This window comes from Oryctolagus cuniculus, chromosome 3 (assembly GCF_964237555.1).
Source record: "Oryctolagus cuniculus chromosome 3, mOryCun1.1, whole genome shotgun sequence".
NCBI lineage: Eukaryota > Metazoa > Chordata > Mammalia > Lagomorpha > Leporidae > Oryctolagus > Oryctolagus cuniculus.
In genome coordinates, this window is record NC_091434.1 from 128328543 (window position 1) to 128350298 (window position 21756).

Genomic DNA, 21756 nt, shown 5'->3' on the forward strand with positions numbered 1-21756 from the left:
TCTCATACTCACTGTACTCCTGTGCAGTGGGACTCTGGTATACGGTGAGGTCACTGTGGTAACAGTAATGGACTTGCCCCAGGTGCTGCAACATCGGAACCTGGATGTTCCCTCTTGACCATTGTGCTGTTACCATCTATCTTCCATTTAAGGATAACAGTTGGTAGGTGCTTTCACTACCTTATCTGAAATTTTTTGAAGATTTTTCATTTATTTATTTGAGAGTTAGAGTTACAGACAGTGAGAGGGAGAGACAGAGAGAAAGGTCTTCCTTCTGCTGGTTCACTCCCCAAATGGCCGCGATGGTTGCAGCTGTGCCAGAGCTGTGCCAATCTGAAGCCAGGAGCCAGGTACCTTTCCTGGTCTCCCATGCAGGTACAGGGGCCCAAGCACTTGGCCATCCTCCACTGCTTTCCTAGGCCACAGCAGAGAGCTGGATTGGAAGAGGAGCAGCCAGGTCTAGAACCGGCGCCCATACAGGATGCCAGCGCCGCAGGTGGAGGATTAACCTACTGCGCCACAGCGCCAGCCCCTACCTTGTCTGAATTAACTTCCAGAACACTCCTATGGGACAGGCTTTTAAAAAGCTCACTTTTGGGGCTGACGCTGTGGCGCAGTGGGTTAACACCCTGGCCTGAAGCGCCAGCATCCCATATGGGCACCGGTTCAAGTCCTGGCTGCTCCACTTCCAATCCAGCTCTCTGCTGTGGCCTGGGAAAGCAGTGGAAGATGGCCCAAGTCCTTGGGTCCCTGCACTCGCGTGGAGACCTGGAAGAAGCTTCTGGCTCCTGGCTTTCGATCGGTGCAGTTCCTGCCATTGCGGCCAATTGGGGAGTAAACCATCGGATGGAGGACCTCTCTCTCTCTCTGCCTCTCATCTTTCTGTGTAACTCTGACTCTCAAGTAAAAAATAAATCTTTAAAAAAAAAAGCTCACTTTTTAAAAAAGATTTATTTATTTGAGTTACAAATAAAGACAGAGAAAGAGAGAGGTCTTCGATCCGCTGGTTCACTCCCCAAATGGCCACAATGGCTGGAGCTAAGCTAATCTGAAGCCAGAAGCCAGGAGCTTCTTCTGGGTCTCCCATGTGGGTGCAGGGACACAAGCACTTGGGCCATCCTCCACTGCTTTCCCCAGCACATTAACAGGGAGCTGGATCAGAAGTGGAGTAGGGGGCCGGCATTGTGGTATAGGGGATAAGGCTGCTGCCTGCAGTGCCAACATCCTATATAGGCACCGGTTTGAGTCCCAGCTGCTCCACTTCAAATCCAGCTCTCTGCTATAGCCTGGGAAACAGTAGAAGATGGCCCGAGTCCTTGGGCCCCTGCAACTGCATTGGAGACCCAGAGGAAGCAGGCAGAGGATTAACCTACTGCACCACGGCACCTGCCCCTCTCCTCAGTACTGTTAAAAAATAGTGGAAGTTCTGTGTCCCCAGATGGTCTCCACTGACATCACCATCCCTGGTAACTGACATTGTCAGCAACAAGAGTGAACGTCCTCAGTTTCGTGACACCATCATTACTGGGTGTTGGGGTTACTCACTAAGCCTCATGAGGGTGGCAGCCAGGGCCTCCCACTCAGACTTTGCTGTCTTTTGTGAAGGGAACATAGCTTTTTCTGGTTGGAGGACAGCCATTGTCATCATTAAAATTTTCTTTTGATTTGGATAAATCCATATCTTGATCCTTCAGCTACAGAAAACTGGCTTTTGTTAGGGGTTTTTCTTGTCTCTCCCTATTTGAGGGTTGCTGACTTCTTCAGCTACACATGTGAGACAAATGAGATAAAAAAACAAAACTGATCTGACTTAACACCTTTCAAAGTCTTCTCATAGTTGTCTTAATGCAAACATCCAGAGTTTTTAGTTGGAATTTGTGGGAGGAATAGGGAGAAGTATCTCGTTCCTGAGGCGGAATTCTGCCAGGAGGCTTGTTTTTGACAGAAATTGCCCAATATCAAGAATTCTGAAAACCTGGTTTTGCTTCAGGCTTGACCACCATTAGCATGTAAAGGAAACAATGACAAAATTGCAAGTAACAACAGAAAGTTGCTGAACATGCAAGGTGGCAACTTAGGAAGAGTTGTTGACTTTCCAGGAGTTAATCTGTCATCTACTGGCATCCCTGTCTGTGTAATGGGCAGCCTTGCTGGCTGGGCTAGGCCCTGGCACTCGTCCTCCCTCATAGTAGCACCTAGAAGATCTGATAAGTGTAACCTGGGGCACTGTGTTCAGAATGAGAATCTTTGGGGTTTTAGGTGCTGGATGCAGCACTGTCCACAGGGAAGACTACTGGGCCACTTAAGCTCCTACACAGTTACAGGGGCTGTGCCTTGGACCCTGGAGGACCCTGGCTTTTCCAGCTAAACAGCTTGATCTTGCTGATAATGAGTCTGTGGACCAGCTGGGGGTTGGCTGATCTTGGCTGAGCTGGACCATGTAGCTCTTCTGCTCTTGGTGACAGCAGGGCTAGGATGGGCTGGGTCAAGCTAGACACTGTGATGTTCTCAATGTAAGCTGCTTTTGTCAGTCAGGGTTAGTGTGTGTTTGACTGATGTAGGCTAGTCCCAGCTAGCATTTGGTTGGCCCAACTTCTCTTTCTTCTTCCTCCTGGAATAGTAGGTACACCTAGTGCATTCCCATGGAGATGGCAGAAACACAAGCAAGGTACTGGAGAGTGATTATTCAGTTTGCCAGCTGAAAGAGAGACTGGAAGAGCAAGAGAGAGTGGACTACTGCTGTACTGTGCTGGCTTCGTCTAGGATCCCCACTCTAGATGGTTCTGGGTGCTCTGCAAGATCTGTGTCTAACCTTAGAGTTAGTGAAGGCTTTGGCTGGAGGGATATGAATTGAAAAGGCACCAGTCTAGTCCCATAGACATAAGACCAGTGGTGGACCAGAGCATCAGCTGGATTTCAGCCCCCAGCATCTGCCAGGCCAGGGGCTCGGTACAGGGCATGTATAGGCCTTTGCAGCCTCCTGTCTCCACCTGGCACCACAGCCAGAGTCCTTGGACACCTGCACCTAGTGCTTGGATGCTGTAGCAAAGCCCATGGCTTGTGAGGCACAGGATGCACTTTCACATGATGGTTAAGGTGTCCAAACTGAGAAAGCCTCCTTCCATCAGCAAAGTCACAGCAAGAAAGCGACAGGCAATGACCAGCATCAACTACCTGAACCTCACTGAAAAAAGGAAACATTTTTCACCAAATGTCCAGTTTAGAGCAAACTTCCCCATGAAGATGTAGAAGAACTGTTGCAAAGCTGATACAAAGACCAGCCACGTACATAAAGATCTGGACACCTCCAGAAAAACTGGGGTGAATCACTGACTATGATCAAAGCAAGCTTATTTCCCATGAAAGCAAAGCTTGGGATAGGGGCCAGCACTGTAGCATGACGGGTTAAGCTACCACCTACGATGCAGGCATCCCATATAAATGCTGGTTCAAGTCCCAGCTGCTCCACTTCTGGTCCAGCTCCCTGCTAATACTCCTGGGAATGCAGTGGCAGATGGCCCAGGTGCTTGGGGTCCTGCCACCCACATGATAGACCCAGATGGAGTTCCAGGATCCTTGCTTTGTTTGTTTGTTTGTTTTTTGGTTTTTTTTACAGGCAGAGTGGACAGTGAGAGAGACAGAGAGAAAGGTCTTCTTTTGCCGTTGGTTCACCGTCCAATGGCTGCTGCAGGCGGCATGCTGCGGCCGGTGCACCGCGCTGATCCAATGGCAGGAGCCAGGTGCTTCTCCTGGTCTCCCATAGGGTGCAGGGCCCAAGCACTTGGGCCATCCTCCACTGCACTCCCAGGCCACAGCAGAGAGCTGGCCTGGAAAAGGGGCAACCAGAACAGAATCCGGCGCCCCGACCGGGACTAGAACCCGGTGTGCCGGCGCTGCTAGGTGGAGGATTAGCCTATTGAGCCGCGGCGCCAGCCCAGGATCCTGGCTTTGGCCTTACCCGGTGCTAGCCATTTTGGCCATCTGGTGAGTAAAGCAGCAGATAGAAGATCTCTCTCTCTTCCCCTCAACCCCTACCCTGATTCTGACTTTCAAATAATTAAATAAGGAGCTGGCACTGTGGTATGATCCAGTATTGGCCGTTCCACTTCCCATCCAGTTCTCTGCTGTGGCCTGGAAAACAGTTAAGATGGCCCAAGTCCTTGGGCCCCTGCATCCATGTGGGAGACCCAGGGGAGGCTCCTTGCTCCTGGTTTCAGATTGGCCCAGCTCTGGCTATTGCAGCCATTTGGGGAGTGGACCAGCAGCTGAAAGTCTTCCCTCTTTCGGCCCCTGCCTCTTTGTAACTCTGCCTTTCAAATAAATAAATAAATGATCCTTTAAAAAAAACTCTCTCTCTCTGAACTCTTCCTTTTAACTAAATAAATAAATCTTCTTAAAATTTTTTAAATGAACGGAAAATGCACAGGTCAGACAAGAAAATTGTTCAAGAACATAAATGTAAGTGTTGTTATGTCCTGGATGTTTTATATGGGACATTGGGAAGAGGCCCAGGAAAACACCCTGAGAGTCCCCTGGGTTACCAGACACCCCCACAGAAGGGGAGTACCCAGTCTGAGGGCCGCAGGATCCAGGGCCCAGGGCTCCACATGGACCAAATGCCCTCAGTCTGAGGTCAGGTTCACAGCAGCAGGGTCTGTCTGTCCTGACAGGCTAGGATCACCATAAAACAAGACACAGTATGTCCTGGAACTCTACACTGGCCAGCATATGAGACTTTTTCTTAGGCTACCTCTTTTTTCCCAGCCTAATAGATGCCACTGACCAGCCCAATTCTCTGCGCTGTCCTGTCAGAGGTTCTTCCCCTCTGCCCTTCCCCCCACCTCTGGAAAGTGAGACAGAACTCTATCCACTGAGGGTCTCCACAGGCCCACCCTACTCTCTACTGGCAATGAGAAATGTGCCTGCTTACAATGCTGGACGCTGTCTTCTGTCCACACAACCCATTGATATCAGTTGAGTCACCCTTCCATCCACCATGATTGAAGGGCCTCAAAAGTTCATGGAAAAAGGGCTGGCACCGCGGCTCACTAGGCTAATCCTCCGCCTAGCGGCGCCGGCACACCGGGTTCTAGTCCCGGTTGGGGCGCTGGATTCTGTCCCGGTTGCCCCTCTTCCAGGCCAGCTCTCTGCTGTGGCCAGGGAGTGCAGTGGAGGATGGCCCAGGTGCTTGGCCCCTGCACCCCATGGGAGACCAGGAAGAAGCACCTGGCTCCTGGCTCCTGCCATCGGATCAGCGCGGTGCGCCGGCCGCAGCGTGCCGGCCGCAGCAGCCATTGGAGGGTGAACCAACGGCAAAGAAAGACCTTTCTCTCTGTGTCTCTCTCTCACTGTCCACTCTGCCTGTCAAAAAATAAAAATAAATAAAAATAAAAAGTTCATGGAAAATGTGCATTGAGAAAACTATGCAAGGGTTTCAAAAACTTTTTACACCAAAATAAATATATCTTTTAATTCTACTTTTCCACAAACTTTTTGAAGCATCCATGGGTCCAGAAGATCCAAAACCACAACAGGATAAATTTTTCTCTTTCTGCTAAAATGATTCTTTTTTTTTCTTAGTTTTGTTGCTATTAGTTAAGTCTTATACAATGGATCAAAATTATAATGCATAAGATAGATTGTTTATATGTGAATCTTACAAGTTCATTGCTTCCATTTTATTTGTAGGTAGTGTAATTACAGTATTTTTGAAGTTGTTAGCAATTTCATTAAAATAATCCAGAAACACTGCAATAATTTTTTATGTTCTGAAATAATCTTTTTCTCATTTGATCCTATTGCTTTTTTTAAGTGATTACATAACAGTTCAAATAGAGCATTAGATTATCACTCTTAAGATAGTGCTTTATAAATTTATATTATAGAAAGATTAATTTCATAGTAAATTGTTCCTATGTGATTTCTACATAGTGAACATGTGATTTTTTATTGCTATTTAGCAAGTCTTACCTAATGATCTGGAAATAGTTATTTGGGGTCTTCTAAAGCAACTTCGAATTTTCTCTCATTTAGTTTTATTGCTAACATCCTTATATAATTGCTCAAACAGAAGCGCAGTAAAATTGTAACGCTTAAGGTTCTGTTTATTTACAAGTTAATTTCCTGGGGCTGACTTTGTGGTGCAGGGAGTAAAGCTGCTGCATCCTGTATAAGTGCTGGCTTAATTTCCCAGATGCCCCACTTCCAAACCAGCTCCCTGCTAATACATCTAGGAAAGCAGTATGTTTGGGCCCCTGCCAAATACTGGAGTTCCTGGCTTCTTGCTTCAGCCTGGCCCAGACCTCCTGGCTGTTGTAGCCATTTGAGGAGTAAACCAGTGAGTGGATGGAGGATCAGTCGATTTCTTTTTCTCTCTCCATTGCTCTGTATAAATACTTCTTTAAAAATATATTGATTTGGGGCCAGCAATGTGGCGTAGCGGGGAAAGCTGCCACCTGCAGTGCCGGCATCCCATATGGGTGCCAGTTCAAATCCCGGTTGCTCCACTTCCAATCCGGTTCTCTGCTTTGGCCTGGGAAAGCAGTAGAAGATGGCCCAAGTGCTTGGGCCTTGCAACCTGAGTGGGAGCCTGGAAGAAGCCCCTGGCTCCTGGCTTTAGATCAGCCCAGTTCCAACCATTATGGCCATTTGGGGAGTGAACCAGCGGATGGAAGACGTTTCTCTCTGTCTCTCCTTCTCTCTGTAACTCTACCTCTTGAATAAATATTTTTAAAAAGGTTTTATACCTAAAATAAATAGTCCTTGCCCCATAAAAAAGGTATTTTTGCCTTATTTTATATTTTTAAAGTAAATTTTTAAATGGAAACATTGATGTGATTTTACTCATCAAACAGGCATGCAAGGTTTATTAACCCAGTCCCTTATTATTGGCTTTTTTGGTTGGTTTTTGTGATGAACGCTCTTATCAGGGTTTATGATCCTTTCCTTTTGGACTTAAGATTAATTTATTGATTGATGTGAAAGGTAAGAGCTCCTCCACCTGCTGATCCATTCCCCCAAAATGCCCACAACAGACAAGACTGTTCCAGGTCAAAGCCAGGACCCCCAAACTCCATCTGTGTCTCCCATGTGGGTGGCAGGGATCCAAACCCTTGGGCCATCATCTGCCTTCCTTAGGTGCATTAGCAGGGAGCTGGTTAGGAAACACAGTATGGAGGACTCAACACTCCAATATGGAATACAAGCAAGATCCTTTTCCTTCATAGATCCTGTTTTTGTCTACTTGTGAGACAGAGAGTTCCCTCACATATGCTGATTCATTCCCCCAGATGCCTGCAATTCCTCCATCCCACCCCAGGCTTGAACTGCAACTTTGGGCCAGGAAACCAATCCCGGTCTCCCACGCAGGTGGATAGAATCGGTTCAAATGAGCCAGTCCCCCTGCCTCCCAGGGTCTCCTTTAGCAGGAAGATGTAGTCTGGAACAGAGGCCAGTACTGAAACCAGGCACTCTGAGGCGAGACGTGGGGGTCTTGTCCGCAAGACCAAGCTAACCAACCTGCCCAATAGGCCTTATTTTTAAGGTTCTAGATACTTCTCTCAGGTCACTCGAGAATTTCCTTCTCCCCTGCCTGAAAGGGGTTAGGGGCCAGAGGAAGAGGGTACCAGGATGCATGCCCTACCCCCGGAAAAGGAGGAGCTGCGCGGGCCACGGAGCAGGGGGGGGGGGGACTGGGGGTGCAGCTGGGCTGGAAGGCCCAGGGGCGTATTCTGCAGGGCCTCCGCCCACGGACCCCTCAGATACCCGGGTTGATAGAAAAAAGTCTGAGCGGGAGGCGGCGCTGTGGAGAGGCCCGGGTAAAGCCCCGACTGCAGTACTGGCATCCCATATGGGCGCTGGTTCAAGTCCCAGCTGCTCCACTTCTGATCTAGCTCTGTTACGGCCTGGGAAAGCAGAAGATGGCCCAAAAGTTTGGGGCCCTGCACCTGTGAGTGAGACCTGGAAGAAGTTCCTGGCTCCTGGCTTCAGATCAGCACAGCTCCATTTGTTGCGGCCAATTGGAGAGTGAGCCAGCGGATGGAAGACCTCTCTCTCCCTCTCTCTCTGCCTCTCCATCTCTCTGTGTGTAACTCAAATAAATAAATCTTGAAAAGAAAAGAAAAGAAAAGAAAGAAAGAAAGAAAAGAAAAGAGAAAAGAAAAGAAAAGGAAAGAAAAGAAAAGAAAAGAAAAGAAAAGAAAAGAAAAGAAAAGAAAAGAAAAGAAAAGAAAAGAAAAGAAAAGAAAAGAAAAGAAAAGAAAAGAAAGAGAAAACAGGCTGAGATGGTCAAGAAAGCAGCAACGGCGCAGGGGCCCCTTTGCGCCCAAGGCCACGCCCCCACGGGCACGCCCCCGCGCCGCGACCTTTGCCCAGCTCTCACCACGCCCCTTCCGCCTTACTTCCGCACCGAAGGCTCGGCATTTCCGGGAGCGCCGCGTGGGTCAGCCTGCGCACCTCCGGCATGGCGGACTTCTCCAGACCCGCGGCCCCCATTCTGTCTCTCAACCCGGAGAAAGACGCACAGTTTCGAAAGGAGGTGGAGCAAGTCCGCAAGCGCGTCACCCAGGTGAGCGACCTCTGCCTCCTCTGGGAGAGGAGGGATCCGAGGCGGAAAGTTCGGTGCTGTAGGCGTGGGTTCCAGGTCTTCACGTGGCGACGCGCGAGGAGGCGGAGACCGAGCCAGGGAACAGCGCTACCGGGCCGCTTAGGGACCCAGTTAGCGCCATTGCTTCCGATTTGCTGGTGCTGATGGGGGGCCCCAGGGATTTGGGGGTTCTTGGGAGACATTGCTCACCAGCTAGGTCCCCTGACGTTGAATTTGTGTTTTCTTGGGTCTTCAGCATTAAATCCAATGTGGGAAACTTAAAAGTGTTGCTTAGGGAAGGTACGGGGGCGATGACGCTGAGGGTCGGTGGGCGTCTCAAGAACTGTCGGATTAGACGCAGGTAGCCGGCGATCTGCCTGCAAGTTGAAGGGTGCCGGTGTGCAAAGTTCTCGTGTCCTTGCTTATCTACGCTGGCCCACGTGGGCTGCTTGGCCGCTGTCCTTGTGGGGAGAAGCCTACGATTAAGCGGAAACAGTATGCTCTTGGACCCAGCGCTAGGGGTTTTGCAAGTTTTGTTGCCATGCAATTGTCTTATTAAAGAGGATTTATCGGGTTTGTATGTCTTCAGAAAAAAAAGCAAGAAACCCTTACTCCTGGAGTAATCTATGTGGGCCACCTACCTCCAACACTCTATGAAACCCAGATTCAAGAGTATTTCTCCCAGTTTGGCACTGTTACAAGATTCCGACTGTCCAGAAGCAAAAGGGTAAGTCAGAATCCCCTGTTGTGTCTTCCGAACGCGTCATCCTTGACAGTTTTATGCAAAGTGCTCGCATTCTGCTCCTTAGACTTCCCTCTGGAAAGGGGGCTGGCTGAGGTTTTGAAACAAACAGCCTCTAGAGCAAAATTAGAATTTTAAATGTTTGTGTACCAGAAGTACTTGCCCCAAGTTCACAAGTTAAATTGGCAGTCCTGGCAAATGAATCATGTTCATTTACCAGGGGTAAATGAACTTCAGTTTGAGAACCAGATTCACACTTGTTTTAGCCTCTGTTAGAGACATCAGTAATAGCCAAGATTTATAGTGAAGGCAAAGGACTCTGGAGCTAGCATACTCATGCTGCAGTTTTGTAATCTGCAAAATGTGGGTAAAGTAGCATCAGCTTCCTATGAGTGTTCAGTTAGAGATTAAGCTGCTTCCTTAGGCATTTTGGAGTCTCCTAGAAGAAATTTTACTGACTACCCAGCTGTCTACCTCTCAGCTGTATCAAGTGCCAGCTTGATGATATTCTTGTTTCAGATCTTTCTTGTCTTGACCATAAGGAGAGTTTAGGCTCCTTGAAGACCTTTTTTGTTTTTCTTTTTTCTTTTTCTATTTTTAGTTGACTTTATACACATATGATTAACATAGAGTTCAACAAGTAATATGAAGAAGAGGGGGAAAAAATGTCCCATGAAGTATCACAGATCAGGGAGAACATATGGTAGTTGTCCCTTTGGGACTGGCTTATTGCACTAATTTACAAATGACCAGATTTTTTTTCTTTTTTTCATACGGACCACTGTGTAGTATTACATAGAGTACATATCCATAATTTCTTTATCCAGTCTTCAGTTGATGGGCATTGGGGTTGATTCCATGCCTTAGCTATTGTGAATTGAGCTGCAGTAAACATGGTGGTACAAATAACTCTTATTTGCTCATTTCATTTCCCTTGGGTAAATTCCCAGGAGTGGGATGGCTGGGTCATGTGGTACATCTATATTCAGATTTCTGAGGTGTTTCCAAATTGTTGTCCATAGTGGTTTTACTAGTTTACATTCCTACCAACAGTGGACTAGGACACCTTTTTTCCTATATACTCACCAGCACTTGTTGTTTGTTGATTTCTGTGTGAAAGGCATTCTAATTGGGGTGAGGTGAATCTTCATTGTGGTTTTGATTTGCATTTCCCTGACAGCTAATGATCCTGAACATTTTTTCTTGTGTCTGTTGGCCATTTGGATTTCCTCTTTTGAAAAATGTCTTTTGCCCATTTCTTAACTGGGTTGGTTGGTTTGTTGTGGTGGAGTTTTTTGATCTCTTTGTAGATTGTGGTTATTAATCCTTTTTATCAGTTGCATAGTTTGCAAATAATTTCTCCCATTCTTTCGGTTGCCTCTTCACTTCCCTGAGTGTTTCTTTGGCAATACAGAAGCTTCTCAATTTGATGTAATTTCATTTGTGAATTTTGGCTTTGATTGCCTGTGCCTCAGGGTGTCTTTTCCATGAACTCTTTGCCTGTGCCAGTGTCTTGCAGGGTTTCCCCAGTGTTCTTTAATTTGATGGTATCAGGTTGTAGATTTAGATCTTTAATCCATATTGAATGGTTTTTTGTGTAAGGTGTGAAGTAGGGGTTTTGCTTCATCCTTCTGCATGTCGAAATCCAGTTTTCCCATCACCATTTGTTGAAGAGACTGTCCTTGCTCCAGAGATTGCTTTTAGCTCCTTGGTCAAATATAAGCTGGTTGTAGATGCTTGGATTGATTTTGGTGTTTCTGTTCTGTTCATTTGTCTATCCCTTTGTTTTTGTACCAGTACCAAGCTGTTTTGATTGTAACTGCCTTGTAGTATGTCTTGAAATCTGGTATTGTGATGCCTCTGCCTTTGTTTTTGTTGTATAAGATTGCTTTAGCTATTAAAGGTCTCCTGTATTTCCAAATTAATTTCAGCATCATTTTTTCTAGGTCTGAGAAAAATGTCTTTGGTATTTTGATTGGTATCACGTTGAATCTGTAAATTGCTTTTGGAAGAATGGACATTTTGATGATATTGATTCTTCTAATACATAAACATGGAATATTTCTTCATTTTTTTGTATCTTTTTTTTTTTTTTTTTTTTTTTTTTTTTTTGACAGGCAGAGTGGACAGTGAGAGAGAGAGACAGAGAGAAAGGTCTTCCTTTTGCCGTTGGTTCACCCTCCAATGGCCGCCGCGGCCGGCGCGCTGCGGCCGGCGCACCGCGCTGATCCGATGGCAGGAGCCAGGAGCCAGGTGCTTTTTCCTGGTCTCCCATGGGGTGCAGGGCCCAAGCACCTGGGCCATCCTCCACTGCACTCCCTGGCCACAGCAGAGGGCTGGCCTGGAAGAGGGGCAACCGGGACAGAATCCGGCGCCCCGACCGGGACTAGAACCCGGTGTGCCGGCGCCGCTAGGCAGAGGATTAGCCTAGTGAGCCGCGGCGCCGGCCATTTTTTTGTATCTTTAACGTATTGTAATTCTCATTGTAGAGATCTTTGACATCCTTGCTTACATTTATTCCAAGGTATTTGATTTTTTTGGTAGCTATTGTGAATGAGGTTGATCTTAGAAGTTCTTTCTCATCCATGGCATTGTCTGTATATACAAAAACTGCTGATTTTTGTGTATTGATGTTATATCCTGCTACTTTACCAAACTCTTCTGTGAGTTCCAATAGTCTTAGTGGAGTCTTTCGGATCCCCTATATGTAGAACCACATCATCTGCATCTGAATCCCTTTGATTTCTTTTTCTTGCCTATTGGCTCTGGCTAAAACTTCCAGGACTATCTTGACTAGCAATGGTGAGAGTGGGCATCATTGGTTCCTGATCTCAGTGGGAATGCTTCCAACTTTTCCCCATTCAATAGGACGCTGGCCATGGGTTTGTCATAAATTGCTTTGATTGTGTTAAGGAATGTTACTTCTATGCCAAGTTTGCTTGGGGTTTCATCATGAAAGAGTGCTGTATTTTATCAAATGTTTTCTCTGCATCTATTGAGATAATCATGATTTTTGTTCTGCAGTTTGTTAAGTGATGTGTCACATTGATTTGCAAATGTTGAACCATCCCTGCATATCAGGGATAAATCCCACTTGGTCTAGGTGTATGATCTTTCTGATGTGTTGTTGGATTCGAATGGCTAGAATTTTGTTGAGGATTTTTGCATCTATGTTCATCAGGGAAACTGGTCTGTAGTTCTCTCTGTATTGTGTCTTTTCCGGGTCTGTGAATTAAGGTGATGCTGGCTTCATTGAAAGAATTTGGGAGGATTCCCTCCCTTTCAGTTGTTTTAATAACTTGAGAAGAATTGGAGTTCTTTAAATGTCTGGTAAAATTCAGCAGTGAAGCCTGGACCTGGGCTTTTCTTTGTTGGGAGGGTAAGACCTTCACTCGTCACATTTCTCCGCATATCCAGGAAATTACTGTTCACAAACGAGGTGTTTTTCATTGCTACATATCTTTTTAAGTCTTTGGTACATGTTCATTTATCTATATTACTATATAGGGTTGTTTTTAAACTACGTTAACTATATGATACATCTATCATTCTGCAACTGAATTTTTTCCTTCAATAATCTGTTCTGAGTATTTTCCTTGTAACTATATATTCATTTGTTGTCACTCTATTACCTTTCTGGAATGAAGTTTATCCACCCTGCTGTGAACATTCTTTGTGTGAATGTAAGCAGATTTTTTAGAACTGTGTTTCTAACTTTGTTCCACAATAAGAAGTTCTGTAGCACAGGCCAGCACATACACATGTATGTAAACATAACAAATTTGTGTAAGACAGTGGCTAAGCCTTGTCTTTTTTCGTGCAATACAATGATTTTTTTTTGTATCTTTTTTTTTTTTTTTTTTTAAGATATATTTTGAAAGTCACAGAGAGTGAAGGAGCGGCAGAGAGAGAGAGGTCTTCCGTTCACTGCTTCACTCCCCAAATGGCCACAATGGCTGGAGCCTAGCCAGTCTGAAGCCAGGAGTCAGGAGCTTCTTCAAGGTCTCCTATGCAGGTGCAGGGGCCCAAGGACATGGGTCATCTTCTGCTTTCCCAGGCCATAGCAGAAAGCTGGATAGGAAGTGGAGCAGCCAGACCCGTACCCATATGAGATGCTGGCTCTGCAGGCGGCACCTTTACCCAATATACTACAGTGCCGGCCCCTGCATCCTGTTTTCTTTTAACTACCTTTCTGACTTAGTAAATTGATTTTACTACCCACTGTTAGTCACTCTGATTTTGAAAAATACTGTTTTACAGCATAGCCTTAGAATCACTGCACATAGAATGGTCATGGTTTCTGTATCTGCCTTATTCTCAGGGTGTTTGAGTATCATTTGTCGATCACTGGAGTTCCTGTTGTAATCATTTCTTACTGTTCACGCTTTCTGCTTTTTGTGGGACATTATCTTACAATGTTTTCCATGTTAACAGTATAGTCATTGTCCTCCCTGACTTGTATTTTGAATTCAAATCTAGGGAAATAGGATATTTTAATCAATACCCCTCACCCGTTGTTAACATCCTGACTTGTGAGTTTCAACACTCTCTGAACAAACCCACATACTTTTTTATTTTACTGGACCTTTTTTTTTTTTTTAAAAGGCGTTTAGGCCTTCCTGCTCCACCTTAGTTTTGACTGTTTGCCATTTATTATATTCTAGTGTTGTTGGGAAATGGACAGGATTGTTTTGGTTTGGTTTGGTTTGGTTTGTCTTTTGGGGTGTTTTTTTGTTGTTGTTGTTGTTTGTTTTTTTTTTTTTTTTGTAATGCAGGATGTGTTTTCAAGTAGCTCTTCAGAGGTTTTATTATTCTACAGTGGTGGTATATGGAAAAGGATGTTATAGTGTCTCCCACCACACCAGCTTTGCCTTTTCTTTTGAAGTAGGGATTGTAAATGCATTTTTCAGGTGTTTCAGTTTTCACCAGTATCTTCCTGGTGCATTAGACTCAGTTGTGCAAGTATTGCTCGACAGTGACATAGCTGGTGTTGGGAATCAACCTGCTGGCTGCAGTGTCACTTGTAACTCATTCTTTATCTCCAGAATCACATTGCCAGTATTGATCCATATCCATAAATACATGTAATGCAAAGACTGCAGAATATTGTTAACATTGAGTAAATATGACAGACATCTTGTAGAGTGCTCATGGATTATTTCACATCTTCATAGCAACACTGTTAGAGTAATGGTTTTTATCATTTGTGTGTGTGTATAAGTGTTAAGATTTATTTTAATTATTAGAATTACAGAGAAGGAAGTCTTCCATCCACTGGTTCACTCCCTAAATGTTTGTAGCAGCCAGGGCTGGACCAAGCTGAAGCCAGGAGCCAGGAGTTTCTTCTGAGTCTCTTATAGGTGTGGGGCCCTGGCACTTGGGCTGTCCTTCACTGCTTCCGCAGGCTATTAGCAGGGAGCTGGATTGGAAGTGGAGCAGCTGGGACTCAAACTGGCACCCATATGGGATGCCAGCTCACTTCACCCTCTATACCATAACACCAGCCCCTGTAATTCCAGTTTTACAAAGTGTTAGAGCCAGGATCCAAACCTGAACCATAGAGTTCAAATGGGATAGATTTTTTTTTAAAAAGATCCAGTTTATGATGCGGTGTGTAGGTTAGGAACACAGGCCACTTCAGAGAATGTTGTCACTGTTCCTTAATCCCTGGCTGTGAAGGTGATAAACACAAAAATGAGCAGTGTTTGGTGATGGCTGTTTTATTTGAGGCAGAGAGACAGAGACAGAAGGAGATCTTCTACCTGCTACTTCACTCCCCAGATGCCTTCAGGCTGAAGCCTGGAGCCTAGAACTCAGTCTGGTTTTCCCCTGTGGATGGTGAGGACCCAGTTATTTGAGCCATAACTTGCTGCCTTCCAGGGTGTGTACCAGCAGGAAGCCATAATGGGAACTGGAACCAGCACTGGAACCCAGACACTCAGTATGTGATGCAGGTGTTCTAAGCAGGACCTTAACCACTACTGAGCAGGGTTTTTTATTGGCCTGGTGACATGGAGGAGTTAGTTTATTTTCACTTCTCATGCGTGAAATGGGATTGTACTACCAGCTTTTTTTGTGAAGCATCATACTGGATCCTGAGTATATAACTAAATCTGACTGCTATTGGAGTAGATAATGAGGGGCGGGTATTGTGGCACAACAGGTTAAACTTCTGCTTGGGATGCCTGCATCCCATATCAGTGCTCATTTGAGTCCCAGTTCCTACAATTCCAGCTCTGCTGAAGGTACCTGGTAAGACAATGGATGATGGCCCAAGTGCTTGGACCCCTGCCATCAGTGTAGGAGACCCAGATAGAGTTCTTAGCCTCTAATTTCTGCCTCATCCTGCCCCAGCTGTTGGGAGCATTTAGGGAGTGAACTTGATGAAAGATCGCATTCTCTTCCTAACTCTCTCTCTTTGTCACTCTGCCTTTTAAATCTTTAAAAAAAAAAAAAAAGATAATGCATAAAGGAGTGTGAGGGACTACCAGATTTCCTTTATACAGTGGATGTTGCTATTAAATATTTTCCAGCCATAATGATCAGATATGTAATGTATTTGAGTATAACCCAAATCCCAGGAATAACTGGAAAGTCAGCTGCCTGTTCAGATTATCTTGGATCTTTTCTTTTCCCTTAACAGTCCCCAGGATGTATGAGTTGAGGTTGGAATTAAAGGTGTTGTAACAATTGATAAGGAGCTTATATGCACTATTTAAATTAATAGCATTTTAGGAATTTGCTGTTGTGTTAGAGTTTAATTTTACTTTTTGTGGTGGGTTTTCCATTACAGACTGGAAATAGCAGAGGCTATGCCTTTGTGGAGTTTGAGTCTGAGGATGTTGCCAAGATAGTTGCTGATACAATGAACAACTACCTTTTTGGTGAAAGGCTCTTGGTGTGTAAGTAATCTTAGCTGATCCATATTCTGATAGATTAGTTGCATCATCTTGATTGTGATGTGAGGAATAGTATTGAGGAAATTCTAAATGTAACATGAAAATCCTTTCTCTGCCACTTGCCTGACGTTTAGCTTTTTAAAAATAGGTCATTTTATGCCACCTGAAAAAGTACATAAGGAACTTTTTAAAGCATGGAATGTTCCATTTCATCAGCCATCACATCCAGCAGTGAAACGGTATAATCGGAATCGGACACTTCTACAAAAGCTACGGATGGAGGAGCGATTTAAAAAGAAAGAAAAACTACTCAGAAAGAAATTAGCTAAAAAAGGAATTGATTATGATTTTCCCTCATTGGTAAATATTCCTTTCTAAAATTTTTTGTGTGACTTTTCTTGTGGGTGGACTTTACCTCAATAGTTGTAACATGTATTACATCTGTGATTATTTACAAAGTATCTAATCAGTGTATATACTAGAATTTCACTGATTTTGGGGACATAGCATTTAGATTTTTCTAGAAGTTGTTTCAGTCATACAGAAGAAACTCTTTAAGGGGATTATCTGTTTGCATAACTTTCCTGATCTGATTTTTTGTTAAGATTAATCTATGGGGCGTACTAGGTAAAGCCACTGCCAGTGGTGCCGGCATCCCATATGGGCACTGGTTTGAGTCCTGGCTGCTCCACTTCCAATCCAGCTTCCTGCTGATGTGCTTGGGAAGACAGCAGAGGATGGCCCAAGTGCTTGGGCCCTTGTACCCACATGGGAGACCCGGAAGAAGCTCCTGGCTTCGGATAGGCCTAGCTTCGGCTGTTGTAGCCATTTGGGGAATGAACCAGTGGCTGGAACAGCCCCCTCTCCCCCTTGCCACCACCGCCACCGCCTCTGCCTCTTTGTAACTCTGCAGATCAAATACATAAATCTTAAAAAAAATTTTTTTTTTCAAGAGGCAGATTGACAGGTATATATCTTCTACCCAGTGGTTCATTTTCCAAATACCTGTAACAGCCAGAGCAGGCCAGGTCGAAACCAGTAGCCCGGAATTCTGTCCATGTCTCCACCTGGGCAGTAGGAACCCAAGTATTCTGGCCATTGTCTGCTGCCTCCCAGGCATATTAGGAAGAAGCTAGATTATAAATGCAGAGTAGCCTGAACTCAAACCAGCATTCTGCTATGTGTGTCTTAACTCACTATACCATAACACTTGCCCCTTGTGGGCAAGTTATTGAAATTGAGCCGTTCTCTAATTAAAAATCATTGTGCTCTGAGTTTACCATTTAAAGATGATATTACCAGAATTGATGTTTGGTTTAGTACACTCTGATCCTGTCAATAATTATTAGTAAGTAAGATTGTAAATTGATCTTCCTTTTTCTGGCATTCTAAAGTTTTGTTTTGTGTTCTTTCAAGCTAGAAATAGTCCTAAAGAATGTATCAGAAATAGCAAATACGTATCAGTTTTTTGGATTACATTAGCACAGGTGTTCATCCATTTCTAAGTTCTGTGCTTATGAGGAAGTAAGACTAGGAGACCTTATTGTATCTTTGCTCCCCCTGACATAGAAAGGAGACATGTTTGTCTTTTACTATAAAACAAGAATGCAGGTCATTAGAGTGTGGCCGGGATAAGTGAGGGTCTTATTTCTTTTCTTGACTAAATCTTGAAGTCTTCCTTGGATCCTGTCACATTATTTCCAAAAAGCTAGGTAGGGGACAGGTGTGTTATACCAGCAGACTGTACTGTAGCATCAGCCCCATCCACTCTGCTTCTCATCCAGCTTCCTGCTAATGTGCCTGGAAAAGCAGCAAAGATGGCCCAAGTACTTGGGCTCCCACCACCCATGTTGGGGACCCAGATGGAGTTCCTGGCTCCTGTCTGCAGCCTGGCCCAGCTCTGGCTGTTAAAGCCATTGAGGGAGTGAACCAGCAAATGGAAAATCTCTGTCTCTCCCTCCTCTGTCTTCCTCTGTCACTCTGCCTTTCAAATAAAATTAATTTTCTTTTTAAAGTAGTTGGTAAGAAATGGTACCTATTCCCAAGTTTATTAAGTCTCAAAGCCTTATCCAGAAATTAGAAGATGGAGTTATCCTCCTGTGGCCTCATTCCTGATTCTCAATTCTTTGTCCAAATGCTAAACATGGTCATTAACATACTAGAACATCATGTCATCTCCTTGCATTTGGCAGCTGGGACAGTGAAGCTTGGAAACAGACAAGCATTTTTCCCCCTGCACCCTGCTTATTATTTAGTGGAAAAGCAAACTGGCTTCATTGCCACCGTGATACACGTAGGTTGAGCTCTCACATTCTTCCTGCTTTCCTGAAGTTGGGATTGTCGTCCTCCAGCTCCAGGTCTTGGCTTCCCTCCAACCTCTGGCTTCTGCCAGTCCTTCAGTTAGACCCATCTTACAGTTCTACCACTGTATTCACTATGTTTGTGGGTTTTGCTTTTAAATTGAAATGCTCTGTCAGTTAAGGAAGATTCCCTAATAATACATGGGTTATGTATAAAAAGTAAAACGACGAGGGGCCAGCACTGTGGTATAGAGGGTTAAGCTACTGCCTGCAGTGCCGGCATCCCACATGGGCACCTATTGGAGTCCCAGCTGCTCTACTTCTGATCCACCTCCCTGCTATGGCCTGGGAAAGCAGCAGAAAATGGCCCAAGTGCTTGGGCCCCTGCATCCATCTGGGAGACCCAGAAGAAACTTGCTCCTGGCTTTGGCCTGGCCCAGTCCTGGCCACTGTGGCCGTTTCAGGATTGAACCAGTGGGCGGAAAATATTTCTCTTTCTCTGTTTATATCTCTGCCTTTCAAATAAATAAGTCTTAAAAAAAAAAAAAAAAAAAGAGATTCCTTGTTGTTAATTTCTGTGTTTATTGTAGATTTTACAGAAAGGGAAAAATGTTGGAAGCACTGATCTTCAGAAATCTACAAATGGCCAGGTAAATTTTTTAAAAATTTTTGAATTATATGGCAGATAATAGAAAAAGAATTAAAAATGTATATTCACATAGTTGGTAAATGTATAGATTGCTAAAGTCTTAAAATTTATTTGAAGGTGGTAAATGTACCTTCAAAGAAGAAGAAAACTTCTGGCATACCTAAGAAGAAGAAAAAAAAGACTTCAGGTACTGCTAACACTCCTGAGAAGACTGTGGATAGCCAGGTAAAGTTGTCTTCAATATTCTGGGCACCATGGTAAAAACTGTTTGGGGAAGAGAAGCAATTTCTGCTACTGTCCTTTTGTTAGGTTTCCAATTTAACCTTGTGATATTTTGGTAGGACTTTAGTGGTGACTTGGCAACTTTATCTGCTGTTACATCACCAAAAATAGAAGCAGGCCTAAAATAACAGGGCACAGCTTTGTGAAAATTGAGGGGAGGCCGGCGCCGTGGCTCAGTAGGCTAATTCTCTGCCTTGCGGCGCCGGCACACCGGGTTCTAGTCCCAGACGGGTCCGGATTCTGTCCCAGTTGCCCCTCTTCCAGTCCAGCTCTCTGCTATGGCCCGGGAGTGCATTGGAGGATGGCCCAAGTGCTTGGGCCCTGCACCCGCATGGGAGACCAGGAGGAAGCACCTGGCTCCTGGCTTCGGATCAGCGCGGTGCGCCGGCTGCAGCGCACCAGCTGTGGCAGCCATTGGAGGGTGAACTAAAAGGAAGACCTTTCTCTCTGTCTCTCTCTCACTGTCCACTCTGCCTGTCAAAAAAAAAGAAAGAAAGAAAATCGAGGGGATATGATTGTCTGGGGTGAAGTCATTCCTGAAGTCACTCCACATTTGTGTATTACAAATTTCCACTTGTTGGTTCCAGGGCCCCACACCAGTTTGTACACCATCATATTTGGAGAGACGAAAATCTGAAGCAGCTGAAATGAAAGATGATGAGAAAGATGATGAAATAGTTTTCAAACAGCCTGTATCTGATGTAAAAGAAGAAACACAAGAGACTCAAACAACTGCACGTTCAGGGAAGAAAAGACGAAGAAAAAGCAATCCATGATTCTGAGTGTATTTTGTATAATATATCTTCTGGAAAATGTGATGATTTTATGACTCTGAGTATTACTGTGATACTACGGAATGCAACCATTGATGGGATTTTTCAGAGAAAAACAAGCTATTTGATTGCATCACTCAGGAAACCAATCAGTGATTTTGGCTTGTCTGCCCTTGCTAAGGCACAGTGTTGCAGTGGTTGGCTTCATAGTGTCCTTGTCATAGTCTTGTTTTCTTTTTAGCTTTCATAGCTCTCCTTAGTTATTCTGCCTACATAAAAACTGGTCATCATTAAGTTTAAGTACTAGGGGGCTGGCGCTGTGGTGCAGCAGGTAATGCCTAGCCTGAAGTGCTGGCATTCCATATGGGCACCGGTTCGAGCCCCGGCTATTCCACTTCCAATCCAGTTCTCTGCTATGGCCTAGGAAAGCAGTAGAAGATGACCCAGGTCCTTGGGCCCTGCACCCACGTGGGAGACCCAGAGGAAGCTCCTGGCTTCGGATCAGCACAGCTCTGGCCACTGTGGCAATCTGGGGAGTGAACCAGCAGATGGAAGACACCTCTCTCTCTCTCTCTCTCTCTGTAACTCTCTGTAACCCTCTGTAACTTTCTTTCAAATAAGTAAATAAATATTTTTTAAAAAAAGAAAAGGTTTAAGTACTAAAGTGCAGCATTTTTGTCACCACCAAATGAAGACCACCAATCTCACTGACATAGTAGTTGTACACCTTTAACTTGTCAGGGTATTTTACACAGAAATATCTGGTCTTTGAAACTGCAAGTGCGAATATATAGAAGGCTATTCAAATGTTAGTACAGATTCATTTGTGTGTTGATACAGATTGAAATATGACTCACTTTCCAGTTATGTAGGTTTTGGTAGGTTAGCATGATTAAATACTTGTTTTAAGTCAATATCATCAGTGTGCAATTGGATTCTGAGATTGAGAGATCCATTTACAGATGGGTGTTTAAAGAGTCTTGGGGGAGGCCGGCGCTGCGGCTCAATAGGCTAATCCTCTGCCTGCAGTGTTGGCACCCCAAGTTCTAGTCCCAGTCGGGGTGCTGGATTCTGTCCCAGTTGCCCCTCTTCCAGTTTAGCTCTCTGCTCTGGCCCGGGAGTGCAGTGGAGGATGGCCCAAGTGCTTGGGCCCTGCACCTGCATGGGAGACCAGGAGTAGCACCTGGCTCCTGGCTTCTGATCAGCGTGGTGCACCAGCCGCCGTGGCCATTGGAGGGTGAACCAACGGTAAAGGAAGACCTTTCTCCCTGTCTCTCACTGCCCACTCTGCCTGTAAAAAAATAAAATATAAAAAGAGTCTTGGGGGAGAAAGATAAATTTGTTCTTCACCTATTAAATTTCTGGTGTCCTTGAACTCTGCTTTTGTATTAGCTAATCCAGATTTATGAAAAACCTAGTGCTACCAAGCATTTTTTCACCCAGTATTTGTTAAGTTTGTACTGTGAAGAGATACTGAACTAGTTATAATACGAAGTGTGAAACAGAAGTAATAGGTGCATACCAAGT

General features: G+C 44.8%; 1 protein-coding gene across 1 annotated transcript; it reads left to right on the forward strand.

Moving 5' to 3' along the window:
• The first annotated feature begins 8345 nt into the window (after positions 1 to 8345).
• Positions 8346 to 20878, forward strand: NIFK (nucleolar protein interacting with the FHA domain of MKI67). Its single transcript, XM_008251084.4, has 7 exons — positions 8346 to 8566; positions 9174 to 9311; positions 16120 to 16228; positions 16374 to 16585; positions 19116 to 19175; positions 19292 to 19399; positions 20044 to 20878. Exons 1-7 carry the CDS (start codon positions 8462 to 8464, stop codon positions 20230 to 20232), a joined length of 921 nt encoding a protein of 306 aa, XP_008249306.1. The 5' UTR covers positions 8346 to 8461; the 3' UTR covers positions 20233 to 20878.
• The last annotated feature ends 878 nt before the right edge of the window (positions 20879 to 21756 follow it).